The sequence below is a fragment of the Mastigoproctus giganteus genome, chromosome 6 (genome assembly GCF_048544385.1).
Source record: "Mastigoproctus giganteus isolate SK-2022 chromosome 6, ASM4854438v1, whole genome shotgun sequence".
Lineage (NCBI taxonomy): Eukaryota > Metazoa > Arthropoda > Arachnida > Uropygi > Thelyphonidae > Mastigoproctus > Mastigoproctus giganteus.
The window spans coordinates 6516197-6535670 of record NC_143580.1 but is presented as its reverse complement, the minus strand read 5'-3'; the positions used below and the strand labels follow the sequence as shown (position 1 = coordinate 6535670).

General features: G+C 35.9%; 1 protein-coding gene across 1 annotated transcript in view; it reads left to right on the top strand.

The window, feature by feature from the left end:
- LOC150083867 (leucine-rich PPR motif-containing protein, mitochondrial-like) overlaps window positions 1-19474 on the top strand; it is a 314087-nt gene that overhangs the window by 115086 nt on the left and 179527 nt on the right. The window contains exon 17 of the mRNA XM_090375475.1: window positions 2531-2619. Within this exon, the coding sequence (XP_090231601.1) occupies window positions 2531-2619 (89 nt within the window). The remainder of the gene's footprint in view (window positions 1-2530; window positions 2620-19474) is intronic.

Sequence of the window (19474 nt, the reverse complement as noted above, 5' to 3'; positions counted from 1 at the left end):
TAATTGCATGTTACTTATTTTAATTGAATTTGATTTTATAAGAGAGTGGAGTTTGTTAAGTGTGTTTGTTACTTTACTTCTTGTGACCACGGATTGCAGCCGAAATAATCTGGTCACTTATAAAGAAGTTTAGTCAAAAAGATTTTAATGTAGAATTTGACAATTGGCTTCGGTTTCCAGTCTGTTTATGGCTGGTTGGTTTAGTTTTGGGTGGGTTAGTGTGCATCAGCTGCACTTTGCTCTTCCTTCTTGACGGTGAGTGGATAATGGGAACTGAATACAAGATTAGGTTTTAGAAAATTGGGTTAAATTAACAATATTTTAAATGGTTTATAACACGTTTTTAACTTGGGCCTTTTACGTAATGAATTAACCAGATCAATTGGATGTGAGCGTTGGGTTGAAGAATTATCCTACAAAAAGGTAAAGTTATATTTAACAATATTATTTATGTAGGAAAGATTGAGCTTTATTGCTCTTATATTTTGTAATCTAAAATTTAATATATTTATGTATGCATCTGAATTGAGTTGCAATAGGTAGATTTGATATTTATGAAGAAAGAAAGAAAGAAAAAAATGTGTAGATATTAAATATACTGTACAAAGAGGGTCACATGTAAAAAAAGGAAGAACTGAACTGAATCATACACAAGAAAAGGGGTTAAGAGGTTATGGTGCCCACTAAAAACTCAATTTTTGAATAAAAATCAAATTGGGAGATGAAACAAAAAAAAAACAAACTTTTAAATAATTATTGGTATATAAATAAGTAAAATTAAAAAAGGATATTTCTTGTTGTGGAGGGAACTTTCACTGAATATTGCCAGAAAAATCAGTATGGAGGGCAGTCACCAAATAAAGACTATATGTAAATTATTCTTAGTGCCAGGATGGTTAACCAGAAACAAGATAAAATGGTATGGATAATGTTACTCAAAACTGCTACCATAACCGTCATTAATTCTACCTGTGCTATCTAAATAAAAGTGAATAAACTTTAATGGAATGTTATTATTTATTAATTTTTTTCAAAATTTCTTCAGGGCCAGAATCAGTATTGTTCTGCCACTACAAATACATGCATATATAATACTTTGTGTAAAAATAATATTCCTGGGTTTTTTGGGCATCATCAAGTTATGCTAGAGATATACTCTGGAAAACTGAGGTTGCAAAAAGAAGGAGTGGGAGAAGGGAGGGAGGGAGAGGAGAAGAGAAGAGAAAGAGATAGGTTCCCTCCATGAATTAACCTTCCAGGCTTTCAACATGTAAAAGTTCACTGTGGGAATCTTACAGTCTTCAAAAGCTCACCATGTTTGATGGAAAAGTGAGGGCAAAAATTCAGAATTATAAACCGAACACTTATAAGTAATATAACAATTCGAATAATTAGAACATAATAATAATTAATTATAGCATATTGAAAATGCAAAAGTAGAATAGCATGCCAGCCAAGATAACAATGAAATGAAAAATAACTTGAAGAACACTGGTGCTAATCAGTGCCATAAGTTTAGTATGTTTGGGATACCATAATAAAAAGAAGAAAACGTGAATATAAACATAATATCCTTCATCATCATATTAGGGAGTGCATTATGTGTAAGCCACAGGAACTAAACCTTTCAATCTGCAATAAAATGTAAAATCTTCAAAACCAAAAAGAAGTCTGAACATCAGCAAATAAAATTTCTCACATCATGAATACATTATAACAAACTGTTGCAAATATAATTTGTGTCAAAATCAGTTATGACAGATCAGTGAACTATGATACTGAACATGTCCCAAATAAGTTGCTACTTGAGGTGACACTTTGAACCTAGTTTGCAAGTTCTGCCAACTAGTTAAAAAGTTATTCCTTTATTAAATATTATCATGTAAAATATGCTAATATTTTATAAAGAGAATTCACATTTTAGCAATTTTTCCTTCAAAGTAAATTTAATTTTAATTAAATATGCCTTTGCTTTTTTTGACTGCCACTTATCTATTTTTGATATTCTCATCTAGAATTCCTTTTTTTGTTCTTTCACGTGGTTTTTTGAGAGTGCAAAACATTTTCAAGCCGCCTTCAATTTTACTTCTGTCTTTTTAAAATTTTGCTTGTGCTCTCTTGTAGAAAGCTTGCAGATCACTTAGTTTTCATGATGCTGATGTTAATCTTCTGATTGTAATATTATTCTAATGGCAGTATTACTTTAGCCTGTAGCTTTCTCTTTTGCCAGTTAAGAACAGGTGGTATAAATTTGTTGTTATTTGCTGAGATCAATTTCTCTGTGGCTCACAGTTAGTGCCTCTTAGTAGTGCACAGTTGTTTGTTCCATTGAAGATGGTATGAAACCAATATCACTCTTGTAATGTAAGCACATTGTTTAATTTTTTGTTAAACTTAATTTTTAAATATTGCAATAAGTGCACATTCTTTAATTACTAATTAATTCTGCTTATATAAAGTCACTCCTCAACTTCATTAAGATAATTCAGAATATTCAAGAAAGGATAATAACTTTCTGTTGTTTTTATAGATATTGTAGGACTAGTGCTACAGGAGTATGTGCCACTAACGGAGTATAACTCTGGTTTAGAGTTACTTTTGAAAAGAATGTCTGAAGAGGTAAGTTTTAAAACATAAATATGTAATTATTCAAAGTAAATAAAGTGCAATATCTAGGACAAGATCTTGGGTAATTTTGAGCCTACAAAATGCTTCATGCTCTGTAGTAATACCAGGCATAGTTTTGCTAATTGAAAATCCTTACTGTTTCAAAGCCAAATGCAAACAAAAGTATGTGCTCTGAAACAAGCCACTCAGTGATTAAAATCATACTTAGCAGAATTTTGAGTTGATTATATTACAAATTAATCTTTTAAATCAGCATATATGGGGTATTCATAAAACCTGCAACAGTTTTAAAAATTCACGATTCACACATTTTAGCACAAAAACCTTGAGTGTTTGTGAATGGACAGTACATGGCACATGAAATGTTGACACATTTAATTGTTTCCTAAGAAATTCATTTATTCATTAATTGTTACAAGCATTATGAACTTCCATGCTTGGAAAACATTCTTATTTTTATGACATGTTTAATTTATCTACCATTTTGATGAAAAAGTTCCCTAAGGCACACACCAATGTTCATAATGGTGTGCATACTGCCTTTGCTAGTTTTGTAATGTTACTGAGCAATTATCGCTCTCGAGTCCACATAAAACGTTCAAGAAACTCCCACAAGAAAGAGTCACATAGGTGGCTAAAAATAACCAAAAAATTGCAAATATCACAGCACTGTATTATTAAAGATTATGCAGCACTGTAATATTGTATGGGAATACTTTCAAATACAGTTAAAGTATTTGTTGAACAGAATGCATAATATTACAATTTCATGAGCTTCTTTTTTTTACTTTCCTGGATTGTACTGCATTGCAACTTGGGCAGGGATGGGGGCAGGGGCTTCAATGTTTTCTGGAGAATGAACATACACAGTGTTGTTTTCATTCCCTATACTGCCTTCATCTTCAAATTATTGGGATAAATGAAGTGTTGAGTTTCTTACAGATGCCCAGTATGTTTCAAAAAAAGCTCAAAATCTTCTCTAAAAAAAAATTAACTTTAGCTTGAACTCTTCTGAATTGTGAGGTGGAACAGCTTCTCCACCATTTTGTTTTCTTATGGAAGCACATGGGATTCATGAGCATGAATAGTTCTGTGACTTACTGTCCTCTAGCAAATTTTCTAGGAACTTTTTAGGAGCTGCTGCAGACTCCTGCCAGCTCTAAACAAAATTCAACTAATTTCAGTTTTAAGTTTTAACTGATGATACAAATGTGAAGAAAGGAAACGTAATTACATAATTTGGTGCTTTTAGATTAATTCTGAACGGTAAAACACATGTGCGTTCCTCAGGTGAATGTTTGCTTTTGTTATCAAAGGCTTGTGGCTTGCAGCTCTTTTCTGATAAATCTTAGCATGCGGCTCTCAACATGTTGTTGTGGAAGCACTTACAGGTATGCTGCTCACAACTCTAATTTGGAGCTCTCTAGGGTCTGATGGTAAGAAAAGGTACTTTGCCATATTAAACCATGTTAACTCCACTCAGTCAGTATTTATGCCCCTGGGCTTATTGTCATCTCTGGACTTCCATTTCTTGAACATATTCATGTCAGTGTCATTTGAGGACTACTGCTGCTGAGAGGAACATTTAATTCCTGAGCAGTAGTATGCCCAGATATTTCCCCCCCCCCACATGACATTCTTAATATTCCCCTCTGAAACCTGCTTATCTCTTTCCATTTGTGCATTCAGACCTTTATTGGCAAAATATTCGCATATTTCATAATCACAATTGCCTGCAGTTAGATGGGTGTCCCTTCACTTATTGTAGGATAGTGTGCTTGTTAAAGCCATATATGTTGAGAGTAATATTATTGTGACACTACAATGATATCATTGTAGAAAATCAGAAAAGAGCTGACATTATGACAATATTATTATGACATTACTGTCATAATAATATTGTTTGTAAAATGAAAGGATGGCAGACCTTGAGGCTGCAGAAAAACTATCTGAATTTTTAAATCCAATAAGTGCATTGATTAGGTACCATTTTCATTCATTTATCAGTGTCTTGTCTCTTAGAAATACATGTTTTGCCATAAATTTTATTATATCATCAAGACTAACTTGTCATATTTTTCAAAGGCATTTATTGTTAATTGATAAAAAAATCAAAGGCTTATCAATAAAAAAATCAAAGGTCTTTATTGTTGATATTTTGTTAATCATTGGCAAATGTGCGCCATTAAGCAGTGATTATTTAAACTTGTTTTTTACTGTAATTGTGAAATGAAACACGATATTAAAAAATTTTGATTGAAGCAACTATTTACTTCATTGTTTAATTTTTTTTTTTTTTGTAAGTGATAATCTTGAGCATGAAAGATTATCAGAATCTGTAAGTACTCTTGAACTGTGAATGATTTCATAGTTCAGAAAAAGCTTATTGACATTGGTTTTCAATTTCTGTAGATTGCAAATTTCAAGAAATATGTATAGTGAAAAGTGACAATAAGAATTTATAGTAAATCTTAAAGTACCATTTGTTAATTGCTCAAATCAATATTCTAGCAAAAGCTTATTTTTCCGATACTTACCTCATTTATCCATGTTAATTACATGGAAGTTTTGAAAAGTGAGGACATTAAAAAGCACAAATTAATTAAAAGTAGAAAGATTAAGATACATTAGTAATTTAATTAAGATTAAGCTTGGAGGAAGAAGTGCACCACCTGTTCCCCCAGTTGTCATCTGTAAATTACTATGTAAACAGAAACTAAAATCTTAAACGCCGAAACGTAAAAAGCCAAGAGTCTAAACGGTAGACTTTCGAAAACATTCATTGTCACTTGGCAGAAGATATGAGTAGAATCCGACTCAAGAATTCTCATGATGCCATGCTTAATAATGGAGAAAGACTAGCCGGTGATTTTGCATTCAATATTTCAAGCGAAGTATTATGGCGAAACCATTCTATTGCTAATGTTTCATATAGCAATAATTTATAATTGGACTTTAATTTGATTAGGATGATAGTGGAATCAACAAAAGGATTATGGTTATGAGCTTGTATACATGCTGCATAAGCTCAGTACTTGACTGATTTGTCCTAAAACTATTGAAGTGGCAGTACGCTCGTATTCGCAGATTTTGTCGAACCATATTTTGTAGTGGTGCTGCCTGTATAACAAACCTTACAAGATAAACTATGTTGTTGATATACTATGATATATAGTGGATTCCGGTTATTTGCGCCACCGGTTAATCAGGGCAGCCGTTTCTTCTTCTTCTTCTTCTTCTTCTTTGGTCCTTAGCTGGCAGCTGGGGGAGGCGGTTGGCCACGCAACCAGTATGCTGCTGTAGGTGCCGCAGAGTTTCGGACTTGCTCTGTGATGTTCTTCCATACCTTACGATCCATGGCGTCAGTCCTAGCCTGGTTAAGGTCGAGACGTCGGCTCTTCAAGTCATTTTCCACTTGCTTGGCCCACGTTTTCCTAGGCGCGGTCCGTTGGATGCTCCATTGGGTGGGTCGTTGTCTCCAAAGGAGTGTGGATGGTATTCTGTTCGTGCCCATTCTACATACGTGGCCAAACCATCTAAGCCTTCGCTTCTGGATTTGGTCGGCAATGGTTGGTTGCTGTTGGCATCTGGCACGGATGGTATCATTAGTGATGCGGTCGCGAAGAGAGATGCCCAAGATCTGCCGCAGGCATCGCATTTGGAATACCTCAAGTTTGTTCAAATCTAACTTGAGACAAATCCATGTTTCCGATCCGTAAAGAAGAATGGGCAGGATCAAAGTCCGGAAGAGTCGGATTTTAGTCTTTGTGGAAATGTTGGTCCTCTTCCACTTTATTTGGGGCAAATCTTAAAAAACAAAACCCAATTGAGAAAATAGCCAGGATGTACTTTGCTTAATTGGGACAAAATGCCGTTTAATCGGGGCAGAAGGCCGCAGCATAATATTCCTCCTATTTTTGCTAATTCCTCCTATTTTTGCTAATTAGAATCGCTGTTTAATAGAATTAAAATTCAATTACCCTACGATTGTCCCCAATCGGCACCTCCGTTGCCAGGTGGGAAGGAGCAGCAGTGCATAGCACATGCTTCTTGATTAGACTGGGGTTCGAGCCCGTCATCACCAAATACGGAGGATGTGGAAAGGTCAGGGAATGACCACCGCATATCCCAGAGCAATATGGCTTTGTTGCTAATGCTCCTAAAAACCAAATAACAAACAATAACAAATGTCCCCAACTGTACCACGTAGTTCGGTCGAATTTCTGGAGGTCACAAGCATAAAACAATAAAAACAATTAGCAGTCACCTGTTTATTGGGTTTTGTGTTAGTGAAATCTATCATAAACTGATAGTAAACTTGATCTTATTGAATTTGCGATAATACCAACAGCTGGAATTCTGTGGGTTATTATGGTGAAATGTGTTTACACGTCTATGGAATCTTCAATCATATAAAAAAAAATTATTTTCAGGCTCTTCTCTTCATTCCTATTTTTAAAGCTTCGTAATTTGTTACTCTGTTCTCACTTGCACTAACATGTTACTTGCAATTTGTGTGTGCTATGTTCTTTGTTATTGATTGCTTATCTTTTTAGTGTTTTAAATATTAACCCCCACCCACAAATGACATTGAACAGAAATGTCAACTAGTTTAGTTAGTATGCACATATTACAGTACGTATTAATTATTCCGATTATCACGTATATTCTTCCGAATTTCACGTATCATTTAATTTTTTAATTGGTAATAATAAAGGGTAAATTTGTACTTAATATATCTTTACTTTTATAGCCTGTGGATAATATTCCTCCTATTTTTGCTAATTAGAATTGCTGTTTAATAGAATTAAAATTCAATTCACAAACGTGATCACAATGACTGGCGCTTATTACACATCGTATAGTGAACGGTACTTTACAATGGTGACTCCATCATAACGTGATTTGATTGAACAGTGAACCAATTGTAAAGGGGAGGTGGGAGTACATTGTATATTTAACTATTTACGTGAAACTTCGGATAATTGGGGCAGCCGCTTAATCAGGTCAAAATGCACTAGTCCTGATGTGTCCCAAATAACCGGAATCAACTGTACTATGTTATTGATATACTATGATAAGATATACTGTGTTGTTGATGTCTTGTTATATGTGTGTATCTTTATATTTATTGAAAGAAGCTCCCAATTTATTATAGGAAGAGAATATTAGTTTGATATCTGTGCCTGCAAATACTTTACGAAGTTGCCTGGCAAATTGATTATGATAAGGGAGTATAACCTTGGTGCCTTGTGTGTGATTCCTACAAATGTTATTATTACAAGGATTATTGATGTGGTTTTGTACATGTGATATTATGTTGTGAATTAACTGTATGGGATATTTTCTTGCTGTGAACGTTTTGGTTAAATATTGCAATTCAGACGTTAAATCCTCTTGTAAATGGCTGTATTTGATGGTGTTGTATATTTGGTTGTATAGTATGGACTTTTTAGTGTTATGTGGATGATGAGAATGAAAATGTAAATATTTCCGTGTGTGTTTTCTTTCTAAATATCTTAGTTCTGAGTCTATTGTCTTCTTGTATATTGTTAAATTTAGAAAATTAATACTATTGTCTTCCTCTAATTCAAGAGTGTATTTTAATCTATTATGTACTGAGTTGAATTTTATTAAAAGGTTTTCAATGATAGTTCTATTGCCAATTAGTAATACATCGTCTGCATACTGTAAAAACAATTTAACTCCATGGGGGGAACAGCTCAAGTATTTGGTGTTCTACTGCAGCTAAGTAAATTTCGGAAAGGGGAGCTGAAATACCTAATCCCATGGTGAGTCCATAAGTTTGCTCAAATATTTCATTTTAGAACCAGAAATGTCTTGCTTTGATTAATATGGAGACTAATTCCAAGATACTATTAATGTTAAGGGTAGTACGACTTGAAAGTGTATCATCTATTGTTAATAGTTCTCATAATTTTTGTAATGTGTAATCTATGTTCACATTGGTGTAGAGAGAAACAACATCATAATATTCAAGTATATCATTATCTGACGTCACGACAGTGTTTATTTGTTCAAATACTTGGTTTGTATTGTACCCTAAATTCGGAAATTTTCATTAGTGGTGATATTATCTTTACCAAGAACGATGATAAATTTGCGAAGTCTCAGTATCAATAAATATAAAGACACATACATATATCAAACACAGAACATCAACAACATAGTATATCTTATCAAACGTCGATCAGGTTGTAAGGCATGTTACATAGGCAGCACCACTACAAAATATGGTTCGACAAAATCTGCAAATGCACGAGCATATTACCACTTCAATAGTTTTAGGACAAATCAGTCAAGTACTGAGCTTACGCAGCATGTACAAGTTCATAACCATAATCCTTTCATTGATTCCACTATTACCCTAATCGATTTAAAGTCAAATTATAAATTATTGCTATATGAAACATTAGCAATAGAATGGTTCCACCATAATACTTTGCTTGAAATATTGAATGCAGAATCGCCGGCTAGTCTTTCTCCAATATGGAGTCTCATGCACATCAAATTTCCACGTCTGAGCACAACATCATGGGAATTCTTGAACTCCTTTTAAACTCGGGTTCTACTCATATCTTCTGCCAACTGACAATGAATGTTTTCGAAAGTCTACCATTTAGACTCTTGGCTTTTTACGTTTCAACCTTTAAAATTTTAGTTTCCGTTTACATAGTAATTTTATAGATGACAATCGGGGGGACTGGGTGGTGCACTTCCTCCTCCTCCTGGCTTAATTTTAATTAAATTACTAATGTATCTTAATCTTTCTACTTTTAATTACTTTGTGCTTTTTAATGTCACTTTTCAAAACTTCAATGTAATTAACACAGATAGATGAGGTGAGTACCGGAAAAATAAGTTTTGCTAGAATATTGATTTGAGTATAGTGAAAAATTTTTCTGGAGAATTGCTGTAGAAGGAATAAATGAAGAAGTTTGGGTTTGAACTGTAAATTAATGTTGACTTGTTGTATGTGTTCAGACTGGTTTAGAAGCAGTCATAGAATCACAGAAGTAAATATAGAGAAGTGGTGCCCATTTGAAATACTTGTAGAAAAGGCAAGTAACTGAAAAAGAACATCCGTGTGATATGGAGTTGAGTAAGTTAGTGAGGGTGATTGCTCATTAACCTAGCTCTCTTCTGGATTGAGTTGAGGACTTTTAGAGAATTTTGGGATGGGGCACTGTCTCAAGTATGGAAACTATTCCATGGTAGAATAGATTTCAGGTATTACAGAATTTTTTGCTCTCCAGAAGAAAAATAACACTGGAAGCAAGATAGGAAGCCTAGTTTTGGAAGATGGGGAATTAAAACTAATCCAAGTAAAGAAACCTTGTTTTGTCTAGAAAAGTGGTTTTTGAAAAAATAGGTGGTTTTGAGAAAAGGTATGGCATATTCTTTTTTTTTTTTTTTTTTTGTATTATTCAATACAGGACTGGGTTTTCAAAGGAATTAAGTTAATTAATTTGACCTCCCTTCCTCCATGGGAATGACCTGCATATCAGCATATAAGAAACTGAATAGTAATGTTGTGGATATTCAGTTTTTTTTTATTGTTTGTAGATAAATGTTTTCCAAATGGGAAACTGAAATATAGTGAATTTTTGTCCTCAAAACTGTGCTTAGCGTTTATGATCAGTGGAGGCAAAAGAATAGAATGTTACAGCAATTGGCAGAGAAGTTCAAATAAAGAGTGATGTACCATCTCATATAGTGATTGTCAGAGAGGAAACTAGCCACCTAGTTTGAATAACTATAGCAAACAGAAATAAGGGTTACCTAACAATAAATATCTCCATAAGAAGATTTAGTTAAATGGTCTCCATTTATTCAAATTAGTTAGGAAATCTTGATATAAGTAGAGTGAGAGAATATGCTTTGTTGAAGCTTCTTGGTTTTGTAAATTTTCTACAAAATGTTTTCTATGTTTCCTGAAACCAGCCCCTATTGAATGAACACCCACCCCCTATTGAATTAAACAAATGGATAATTTATGACTGGAGCATGTCTTTTGGGTGGATTTTGATAAAAAAAAAAATTGGGCTTGTTTCTTTTCTCGATTTGAAGAGTTTTATATCTATAATACCTGATCATCAGAACAGTACCTGTGTTTCTCAAGGTTACTTTGTTTTTCAATTCAGTTCTGCAAACCAGGATTAACCATCATTATAGAATATCATCATACCCTATGCTGTTAATGTTGTCAGCTGCTTTCTTTGAAACTCTTCTTACACACTTGTGGCATGTTTCAGAATATGAGGAAATGAAAGGTTGTGCAGTGAGATCACGGGCAGATACCTTCAGCATATTATTTAACATGAGATGCATGTTGATATCACTTGTTAAGCACTGCTTGTTTATTTAGAATTAAATACTGTTAATGACACATAAATGTACCTTCAAAAATAAACATAACTCATTACACTATTCTCCCCCTTTTTTTAAAAAAAAATATTTCCCTGATCAGTCATGAAAAATGCATCATGGAAGTGATGTTGTCCCTGGCTTCTGCTGGAAGTGCTTCCCATGCTCCCACCACTAGTCTGTGCTGAGCACTCACTAGTGTGATTAGAATGTGTGCCGCATTTTTCATGACTGGTATGATATCTCAAGTTCTAGTGAACTGATTTACAAAATTCAAATGCTATTTGTTTGAATTTTGTTGAACTGCATTAGAAATATAATAAAACAAAAAACCGTGTGTGTACTTGAATGCATGAAAGTTGTTTTATTTTATGTGAAAACATCCAAACCAAACTAATTATCCATTTGATTGTAACCATTGGATAGCAAATGTTTAAAAAACGGTACTCACCTTGTATAAATCTGCAATAAATTTATTGGTAGATAAATTTAGGTTGGAAGAAGCATTAAAAAGAACTAAGGTGGAGAATGGGGTGAAAATATTTTAAAATGAGCACAAGAAGTAGAAGTGCAGATCTCCAATCCTTGGTTGTCATAAAGAGGTTAAAGGACGCGAATAAAAAAATAAAAAATATGAAAAAAAGAGAAGACCGGTGGGAAATATGAAAAAATATTTCTCACCGGTGAGAAAAATGGAAATATGAAAAAAAAGAGAAGACCGGTGGTCTTCTCTTTCTTTCATATTTTTTATTTTTTCATTCGCGTCCTTTAACCTCTTTATGACAACCGAGGATTGGAGATCTGCACTTCTACTTCCTTGCACTCATTTTAAAATCTGTTTAAAATATTTTCACCCCATTCTCTGCCCTAGTTCTTTTTAATGCTTCTTCCAACCTAAATTTAGCCACCATCTACCAATAAATTTATTGCAGATTTATACAAGGTGAGTACCATTTTTTAAGCATTTGCTATTCATTTTTTATTCAGATTTATCACGGTATTATAAGATTACTATAATTTCACTATTGTAACCATTGGCTGAATAGTATGATTCCAACAATATAAGTATTTGTCATATGACTGCAACAATACAAATATTTGTCAACAATTTCTTTTTCCGTCTTGCATTTTCGTTACATTCCATTGTTAGCTGGCACTGTAGAAGTCACATCAATAATTTTGGAAAACGTGTTCAACTATGCCAAAGTCAAGTGCAGAGTGTTCTTGAGAGTATCGAGCAAGAATGAAAGCGACAAGACCTAAGAAAATAAAGATAAAGGTAGCAGTGAGTGCACAAGAATGAAAAAGGCTATTGCTTAAAAGACAAACAGTAATTTAGACAAAATTTAGCACTGCCTTCAACCAGCTAACAATGATGTATGCGAAGTAAGTATTAATTATGTACAACGGAATGTTTCTCTAGTTGCAGAGCAGGTGAGTTTAAATGATCAAGCTCCTTTTCCTAATGCCGACTACTATTTACATAAGAATGTGCATCAAGAGTTTGAAACGAGATTTATGAAAAATGATTTCTGTTCTGTATGCTACATTTGCTGATGGAAATTTGTAAGGTGATGTGTCAAGACAATGACAATAGCAACCTCAATGAAGCATGTGGTAATGACTTGCATAGCCTTGTTATGCGACTGCGAGAAGAAGACCCCTTTCGAGACTTTTGCAATCATCCAGACAGCGAGATGAATGAGGATCTAAAGCTCACCATGCTCAACCGACTCAGCGCAATTGCAAAGAAATGCGAAAACTTAATGACCAATGACGACTTTTGTTACTTAATGAGAATGGCCAATCACAAGCAAAACATTCTACTCGTGTATGTAATTTGGAGTCTTATCTCCCAGTTATGAATCGATTCAGATATTCTTGACTGGCCCAGCTGGTTGCAGCAAAACATTTGTGATTTGCCTCTTGAATGAAATATACAACTGCTTCAATGATACTGACAGGTATTGTAATGCTTACATTGCATATGCTTTGACTGGTAAGGCTGCCTTTGCAATAGATGCGCACACTGCCCTCAAGATATCCACTTCAAGAAATCTGCCTCTGTTGATGGAAGTCATACAACAATACAAATCGTTGTTTAAGTATGTCAGAGTGATAACAATCAACAAAGTAAGTATGATCAGTGCCGAGATGTTATCACAAATGAATGCGAGGCTAAAACAGATAATTGAAAATGTCAAAATGAGCTTTGGCAGGCAGGACATGTTCCTAATCGGGGACTTATATCAGCTGCCTCTGGTTCGTGTGACCCCAGTCGATAAACAGATAAAGCAGCATATTGCCGGTTCCACTCTCTGGTGTGGCCTTAGATACTATGAGCTTGATCAAGTTATGCGTGAGTTGAACGTTACGCTCTTGTCTGTGTTAACCAAAATCCATAACGGAGCTAAATTAGATTAGAATGAGCAAGAACTTATCTAGTAGTGTTTCTTTGCTCAAGAGAGAGAGAGAGAGCCATTTTTGTCCTTGAGGTTGTCTCAGGCATTCTCTCAGATATGCCAGACAAGCTGTATTTGCTACCTGGGAATCTAAAATGCTGATGAAACTGATATTCGTGTGACACTCAAGTCAAGTGGACCCAATTTCGGAGAAGTCTGGATGGTCTGTGACAGCCAGATCCTCTTGCATCTTCACGATGGTGGGACTGTTAGTTGTTGTTGTTGTTATTTGGTTTTAGGAGCATTAGCAACTAAGGCCATATTGCTCCGGGGATGTGCGGTGGTCATTCCCTGACCTTTCCGCATCCTCCATATTTGGTGGTCATGGGCTCGAACCACAGTCTAATCAAGAAGCATGTGCTACGCACTGCTGCTCCTGGCTTCAGAGGCGCCGGACTGTTAGTAATTCTGGGTATAACCCCCATGTGCAAGCACACTGTGGGTGACCACCCAGGTGTGAACCAACGTAAGCAGGGGTTGAGGTGTGGCGCACGCACCACATGGAGGAATGCCGCCCCTCTGTGTTACCAGGCAATACTAGGTGGTAGATGACTCTCATTAACTGGTGCAATACCACCACTTTGCTTATTAGAGGCTTGAAGTGGTGGAACCCATGTTTAATTTCCAGAGCTAAGTTTCAGTCAACCCTTCCCTGTCTCTTCCATCAAGCAGTATGACTGATGTCTTTTGAGGTTATGATGAACATCATGACGAGATCAAAACTTCCTTACATTTCGAGAGTACAGCTCTAAAACAGTGTTCGCAGACTGGCTGAAAGTTAGTACACTGGACCGAACCTATTGGTTACTCTCTAGGAGGCTTTCGGATCAGCTAGAATATAATCTTGCTACCTCTATTCTGCCAGATAGTGATTGGAGGGAGTCCGAGTAGTGTGTATGTGGGGGACAATTGTCGAGGCCTTATTACGTCAAGGATCTGGGTATATTCTTACCATGTATACACAATATCCAAATATTTCATTACTTCATACAGCATGCCCCTCCCCCACTTTTTCTTACTATTGAATATACCATGAATTGTCAAACTAATAGAGCAAGCTTATCTGCAAAAAGATCTAAACCTCCCAAACACTTCCTAGTTCATTTCACACAAATGTTTAAAGCCTTGAATGGTTTGAGCATGCTCAATGCAGATGGGATTCTGCCTCTTTCTCAGAATAATCACCTGAGAGGGCATAAATTCAAATTGAGGAAAGACAGATGTAGGATAGATGTGCGGAAATTTGCCTTTAGCCAGCGGGTAGTTGGTTGGTGGAACAGACTTCCATCCCTTGTTGTGGAAGTTGATAGCCTAAATAAATTTAAGGCTCAGCTGGACAGGTATTTCGAATGAATAGAGGGGTGAAGTAGAAGTTTTTTTTTTGTTTTTTTTTTCCCCTTGGCTGATGCTGCATAAGCTTGCTTTTTTGCATCATATGCCTTTACTAATGCTAATGCATAAAATATTTACAATACAAAAGCTCTTTTATTTCATAATCAATATGTATAAATCAAAATACCTAAAAGAAAAATGCATGATGTTTCACATGAAACCACCTACTCCACATGCACAGCACGTGGCATTTTTTTTTTTAAATTTTGGGTACATCACATTCTGTAAGGTCAGTGAACATGCTCTTTGAATATGAATACACTTATTTTTCCATATTTCCACACATTTTAGACAAAAGAATACTAATAATTTGTTATATCCTCTTTTTTTTCTCTTTTATTTTACATCTGTTTTCCTTATTGTAGAAAAGGAACACTAAATATATCATTTTTTTTTTTTAATGAAAAACCCAAACAAGACAGATATTACAACTTATAGTACTTAGTACTGTGCATGGGTTGGAGGTTGAGAAGACAAAAGAAGATATTTGTTGACTTTGGACTTGAACTTCTGTAGATTGTAATTTTCAGGAAAAACGTATAAAGGAAGGTTGTTCTAGAAAACGGCAGTTGAGTGAATAAATGAGGAAGATGAAAAGTTGGTTCTCTGAGTTTGAAGTTGGATAGTAAATGGATGTTGGCTGGTGGCAGCACTTGTTCGGACTGTTTTGAAAGAGAGAGAGAGAGCAGGAATTACAGAAGCCAATTCAGAAGAACAGTGCCCATGGAAGTATCTGTAGAAAAGGCATGCAGCAGAAATAGTATGTCTAGGAAACAGAGATGAAAAGACTCTGTTAGAGATGAGTCATTAATTAACCTAACTGTCCTCTTCTGAATGGAATCTAGAAGAATGAGAAAGGTTTTGGAAGCATCGCCCCATATGTGGGAACAATATTCCATGGTAGGGTGGATTTGCGATTTGTACAGAGTGTAAACAGCTGTTTGAAAGAAAAATAACACCAAGAGGGAAAGAGAAAACCAAGTTTTTTAGATGCAGAGGAAGCAATATTTGTAATGTGCTTGTGCCAAGAGAGATTAGAAGTTAGGGTAATACCCAAAAAAGATAGATCATTTTGCCTAGAAATCGGAGTGTCACCAAAGATAAGTATAGGAGCAGAAGAATCCTTTTTGCATGATATAAGACAGGACTGAGTTTTAGAAGGATTGAAATCAACTAAATTGTCTTTGCCCCACTGGAGAATTACCTGGAGATCGGCATTTAAGGAATTGGTAGCAGATATTCGAGAAGTTGAAGCTGATTGAGCAGGGTGAGGTTTCTCAAACTGGAAAGTGGAATGCAATGTGCTGTCATCAGCAAAACTATGGATAGCATTTTGGGTCAATGGAAGAAGGTCATTAATATACAAGAGGAAAAGAGTGGGGAAAAAAACTGAACCTTGGGGGACATCAGAATTAGTGGAGAAGTTAGAAGACAGAGAGCCATCTACCATCACCCTCAGTGAGCGGTCAGAGAGAAAACTGGATAACCAATTACAAAAAACAGTTGGCAAACCATAAGATGGATGGTTGTTTAAAAGATCATGAACCAATGCAGCAAATTAATGTTAGGATTATACTTGGGAAGCTACAGTTATGCTAACTGAGTACTAACATGCTAAAATAATTAAAATAAAATAAAAGCATTAAAAAAAAAAAAAAATTGTTTGTGTACCCTGTATGCACAAAAGATGTAGGTAGTAGTAGTAGTGGTGGCATGTGATGCAAGAAAGCAAGTGTATGAGCTTATGCAGCATCAGCCAAAAAAAAAATAAAAAAATTACACCATTCCCTCCAAATGCCTGTCCAGTTCCTCCTTAAATTTATTCAACCTATCAACTTCCACAACGACAGATGGAAGTTTGTTCCAGCTATTAACCACCCACTGGCTAAAGGCAAATTTCCACACATCTATTCTACATGTCCTTTCTTAATTTGAATTTATGCCCCCTTATATGGATAGCATTTTGGGTCAATGGAAGAAGGTCATTAATATACAAGAGGAAAAGAGTGGGGAAAAAAACTGAACCTTGGGGGACAAGGTTCAGTTTTTAGGTTCGTAATCTGAACAAGTGGAAGGATCCCATCAGAATTCAGCATGCTCAACCCATTCAAGGCTTTATACACCTCAATCAGATCACCGTGCAGGTGCCTAGTCTCCAGCCACTGCAATTTGCAGAACTTAAGCCTCTCTTGGTAAGAGGATCCCTTCATTCTCCTCACCAATCTTGTTGCCCTTCTCTGTACACGCCCAAGTAAATCTACATCCTTCCTAAAATGAGGCCTCCAGACCTGTATGCAGTACTCAAGGCGTGGCCTGACCATTGCCTTATACAGAGGGACAATCACCTCCTTCTCCCTGCTAGCAAAATTCCTATATATCATTGACAAAACCCCATGACCTGCCCTGGCAGCCTGTCTGCATTGCTCAGAAAACTTCATATCTGACTGCACAATTACTCCCAGGTCTTTTTCATTTTTTACCACCTTAAGTGTAGTACCACACAGTTGGTACATTTCTCTGGGATTACTTCTACCCATATGCAGTACTTTGCATTTGTCAAGGTTAAACTTCAGTTGCCACTTCTTTTATATGAAAAGACCCTTAGCATTGAAGAGGTTAGCAAAATCCAAGCCAATAGCCTAATTAAGAAGTATGATTATAGCCATTTGTTGAATAGTATGATTGTGACAGCATTGACAACAATGCAAATATTTGTCAACAATTTTTTCGTCTAACATTTTCGTTAAATTGCATTGTTAGGTGCTGCTATAAATGTTTTCACATAAAAAAAAATATAAAGAACCATTGGTCTTAGTAGTGCAAACACATGACTCTCCACCCAAGGAGATATGTACACTTGTATTCATGAAAATATGAGTGCCACTTTTATAATAAATAAATAAAAATTAAAAAGACAGTGAACTCAGAAGCGTTACCTCTCCAAGGGAACATTACTCCTTGTTAACTCCAAAAGGATTATAGCAGTGGCTCCCAAACTACTGAGATCTATGGACCCCTTCAAAAATGAAAAAAGGTTTGTGGACCTCTATATATGCATATGTTTCTGTGTGTGTATATAGGTATGAACACGGGGTTTTCTGAAAAGAAAATTCAAAGTTTTATGTTTAAAACAACACAACTTTATTCTTATTTTTACATAAATTAGCATTAGCATTAGTAGAGGCATTTGATGCAAGAAAGCAAGCTTATGCAGCATCAGCCAAAAAAAAAAAAAAAAAAACCCACTTCCACTTCACCCCTCTGTTCGTTCCAAATACCTGTCCAGCTGAGCCTTAAACTTATTTAGGCTATCAACCTCCACCACAAGGGATGGAAGTCTGTTCCACCAACCAACCACCCGCTGGCTAAAGGCAAATTTCCTCACGTCTATCCTACATCTGTCTTTCCTCAATTTGAATTTATGCCCTCTCAGGTGATTTTTCTGAGCTAGAGAAAGAATCCCATCAGCATTGAGCATGCTTAAACCATTCAAGGCTTTATACACCTCTATCAGATCACCTCGCTGGTGCCTAGTCTCCAGACACTGTAATTTGCAAAACTTAAGCCTTTCTTCGTAAGAGCACCCCTTTGTTCCATTCACTAATCTTGTTGCCCTTCTCTGTACTCGTTCCAGCAGCTCTACATCCTTCTTGAAATGAGGCCTCCAGACCTGTATACAGTACTCTAGGTGTGGCCTGACCATTGCCTTATACAATGGAATAATCACCTCCTTATCCCTGCTGGAAAAATTCCTGTATATCATTGACAATACTCCATGAGCCACTCTTGCAGCCCGTCTGCACTGCTCAGAGAACTTCATATCTGCCTGCACAACCACCCCCAAGTCCCTTTCATTCTCTACCACTGTCAGTGTAGTACCACAGAGTTGATACGTTGCTCTGGGGTTGCTGTTTCCCATGTGTAGTACTTTACATTTGTCAATGTTAAACTTCATTTGCCACCTCTCAGCCCATCTGCTCAACCTTTCCAGATCCTGTTGCAGCAGCATAATATCAGTAGTGTCCTTGACAACCCTGCCAACCTTTGTATCATCTGCAAACTTGGACATTAAGCTTGATATACCATCATCAATATCATTTATAAATACAGAAAACAATAATGGACCCAACACTGAGCCCTGAGGGACTCCACTAATAACATTAGTCCACGATGAGCAGTGTCCATTGATTACCACCCTCTGTCTTCTCCCCCTCAACCACCCCTTTATCCATAGCAGCAATTTGCCTCCAATGTCACACTGCTCCAATTTGTGTATCAGTCTTCCATGTGCAACAGTATCAAAAGCCTTTCTAAGATCCAAGTATATAATATCAATGTTATTCCCTGCATCCAGTTCTTTTGTGACTGCATCATAATATCCAATCAAGTTGGTCAGGCAAGACTTCCCCTTAACAAAACCATGCTGTGTCTGAGCTATAACTGAAGTCTTGTCTAAATGATCCTGCAGTGCTTCTTTAACCAGTGCCTCCATTAATTTTCCTGGAACAGAAGTTAAGCTCACAGGTCTATAATTACTTGTGTCAGCCTTTGATCCTCCTTTGTGAATTGGGGTCACATTTGCACATTTCCAGTCTATGGGTACC